The sequence below is a fragment of the Vigna radiata genome, unplaced genomic scaffold (assembly GCF_000741045.1).
Source record: "Vigna radiata var. radiata cultivar VC1973A unplaced genomic scaffold, Vradiata_ver6 scaffold_416, whole genome shotgun sequence".
Lineage (NCBI taxonomy): Eukaryota > Viridiplantae > Streptophyta > Magnoliopsida > Fabales > Fabaceae > Vigna > Vigna radiata.
In genome coordinates this window covers 127,146-130,224 of record NW_014544158.1, presented here as the reverse complement: position 1 = coordinate 130,224, position 3,079 = coordinate 127,146, and the positions used below count along the sequence as shown (strand labels likewise).

Sequence of the window (3,079 nt, the reverse complement as noted above, 5' to 3'; positions counted from 1 at the left end):
TTTTTTTATTTTTAATATTTATTTAAAAGTAGATAAAATAAAATAAGTAAATTATTAAATAAAATAAACAGTAGAACAATAGAAATAAAATAAATGGGTAAATAACTAAATAAAAATAAAGAGTAAAAATAAATAAACTAAAAAGTTAAATAATAAAAATAATAGTAATAAAAGGGGTGGTGATGCTTAAATAAGAAGTGGGGGTGTCTAAACCACTTTTAGAAAACTAATTGGGCCTAAACCCAAGTGGCTAGGGGTGCGGCTAGGAGAAAACGGGGTGCAGAAAGGATTTATTATTTGGTTGCCAGAATGGGTTTGAGCCCAAATAGAAGGGGGCTGCAAATGGAAGCAAAGGGGGTGCGGCAGAAAATAATTTGCCAGCCCAAGCACCCTAGCCCAAGGCTGTCTCTTGACCTAGAAACCTAGAGGGGTTCGAATCTCCTCCCCTCATTTCCCACTCCAACACTCAGACTCCAAGTTTCTCTTTCTCTCGCACTCATTCTCCAAAGACCAGGGGTCTCTTTCTCTCTCTCCGTCGCACCGTCACAAACCAACACCCACCTCGAACCGGCCATCGCTCCGTCGCCAAAAGTGTCGCCGGCAACCACCGCCCAAAACATCAAAACCTCCGCGCTGCAGCGACATCAGATGCGAACACCATCGTCGCGCGAGAGAGATCGCTTTCTCCTTCGTGGGTCGTCTCCTAGGCAGGCTCGTCCGCCGCACCAGCGATGGTGCCACCGGCCGTCACTAGGGTGGCCGTCGGTCACCACGTTAATGGCTTCTTTCCTTCTTCGTCGGCGAGCAGGGAAGCCCTTTCTCTCTTCTGTTCTATTTCTATCTCCCGATCCTCACCGAAGTCGTCACCGCCAAAGAGAAGGAAGCCGCCGCCACTGAATCCACAGGTCACAGCTACTGTGGGTCGCCAACAAGGAAAATCCTTTCCTCCTCTTTGCATTCGTGGTTGTCGCCACCAAAGGCCTGCGGTTTCGACTCACGCAACTTGCAGATTGGGGGAATATGGCTTATGGGTGAAAAATTTGATGAAGATAGATTTGAGAAATTGAAACCACATTAAGACATTGAATTTTTTGTTGGCTGTTGGTTGCAGGTCACGAATGGACTCGAAATCAGATTAGGGGCAGGGGTATTTGACACTTTGTTTAGGTGTGATGGTGATACGAAGGGAAGGTTAATCTGGTGGTGAAAGAGAGGGGTGATGGGGCTACGACGGCATGAGGATTTCCGGTGGAGGAGATGATACGATTGGGGTTCTAAGTGGTTGGCTTTCTTGTTTGTTTTGTCCTTTGTTTTAATACAGGATGCTAGATGTTAGGAACAGGGGAGAAGAATACCTTGAGGCCATCCGATAATGCGGGGTGATGAAAAGGAAACCAGGCACGGGCTTCCTAGAAACTGCAAAGTACTTGGGTGATAGTTAAGCTAAACAAAGGGCGTTACTATTGGCTTGGTGTATTATGTCTTCTTACAAGATCTATGAGCACGGTGTGGAGAACACGGGGGGTTGAATAATAGAAACAATGTATAGGAACCATTTCGGTTGTGAAGAGTACTCAAAGGGAAGATATGGGATGGTAGTGATGGTGTCGGGTAATAATAGACATTAACAGAGATGATGATGATATATAATTGTACACCGGGTAGTGATGGTAAATGAGAAAGATTTAAACCATAGTATATGTGCAAGTGCTCGCAACATAGTATAAATGCATTCAACAATAATCACAGGGCAGCAGCGCAACATTACTATATTCAAGAGTATCAAACAACTCAAAACATGGAGTGCAAGGCAACTTACCTCTCAAAGATCCGTTTACACTCGCCAACCTCGCGTCTCCAACGGGTCTCCTTCTCCTCCCTCGGTGTAGGTCCAACTTTCCAAAATGAAGCTTGCTCTCAAGTCCTTGATTCTTGATGTCGTGAGTGGTGCCTTTTTTACTTCGTATTCTCTTTGTAAATGAGTGATGATAAAAATGCAACCCTGTGTGCCCTCTTTTCTGCTTAGGTTGTTCTCCCCTTTTGTCGTTATTACTTTTTTTTTCTGCAAATTTCCCTTGCCAATTACCAATTCGATCCGCGCTTGCCACAGACCCAAAATCGCGCCCTGCTGTGTCTCTTCCCACCCAAAATCTGTCCTCTCCTTGTCGCGTTGCACACGTTTCAAGCTTTTTTTCTTTTTTTTTTTATTTTTCTTTTTAAACTAACTTAATCATATTAAGATAAAACTAATAATAAAAGTAAAACAAAAATCCTAAAATAAAATTATGAACAGAAAAAAAGAAAAAAAAATAATAATAATAAATAAAAATAAAAATAAAATAAAATAAAAAGGAATAAAATTAAAATAAGTAAAATGAAAATCGAGATAAAATCAGTCTTAAAATTAATCCAGACGAAATTTGGTATTGACAGTTGCCCCTCTTTACTTAGATTTTACTAGATAATATGATGTTTTCATATTATATAGTAAAAGATAAGCAAAGATAGAAATACTAATTTCGTCTGGATTTCTAAGGATGCGAAACAAATAAAGATGAACAAAACACAAGTTAACGAAATCGATGAAAAATGTGAGATTGTAAAAAAAATGACCATTGCCTAACAGAGGGTCAACAACACAAAACGAAAACCTGGATTCGGCCATTGCCAAGCAAAGGGCCGATATCACAGAACAAAACTAAAATTTGACCATTGCCAAGTAGAGGGTCGATAGCACAAAACGAAAACCTGGATTCGACCATTGCCAAGCAGAGGGCCGATATCGCAGAACAAAATTAAAATTTGACCATTGCCAAGCAGAGGGTCGATAACGCAGAGGAAAACTAAAAATTGACCATTGCCAAGTAGAGGGTCGATAACACAAAACAACAACCTGGATTTGACCATTGCCAAGCAGAGGGCCAAAATCGCAAAAGAAAACTAAAAAAATGACCATTGCCAAGGAGAGGGTCGATAACGCAAAAGAAAACTAAAAATTGACCATTGCCAAGCAGAGGGCCAAAATCGCAAAAGAAAACTAAAAAATGACCATTGCCAAGCAGAGGGTCGATAACGCAGA

The 3,079-nt window shown here is 41.1% G+C and overlaps 2 protein-coding genes across 2 annotated transcripts in view; one reads left to right on the top strand and one right to left on the bottom strand.

The window, feature by feature from the left end:
• LOC106755482 overlaps nt 1-3,079 on the bottom strand; it is a 24,142-nt gene that overhangs the window by 10,581 nt on the left and 10,482 nt on the right. The window contains exon 2 of the mRNA XM_022778318.1: nt 1,820-2,194. Within this exon, the coding sequence (XP_022634039.1) occupies nt 1,820-2,194 (375 nt within the window). The remainder of the gene's footprint in view (nt 1-1,819; nt 2,195-3,079) is intronic.
• LOC106755481 lies at nt 108-2,025 on the top strand. Its single transcript, XM_014637648.2, has 2 exons — nt 108-1,031; nt 1,112-2,025. The coding sequence occupies exons 1-2, from the start codon at nt 732-734 to the stop codon at nt 1,205-1,207; spliced, it is 396 nt and encodes a 131-aa protein (XP_014493134.1). The 5' UTR covers nt 108-731; the 3' UTR covers nt 1,208-2,025.

Bases quoted from the DNA above. Each gene is read 5' to 3' on its own strand.
- LOC106755481 (XM_014637648.2), top strand. From the start codon at position 732: ATGGTGCCACCGGCCGTCACTAGGGTGGCCGTCGGTCACCACGTTAAT. The intron at 1,032-1,111 runs GTGAAAAATTTG...TGTTGGTTGCAG, and splicing joins TGGGGGAATATGGCTTATGG to GTCACGAATGGACTCGAAAT.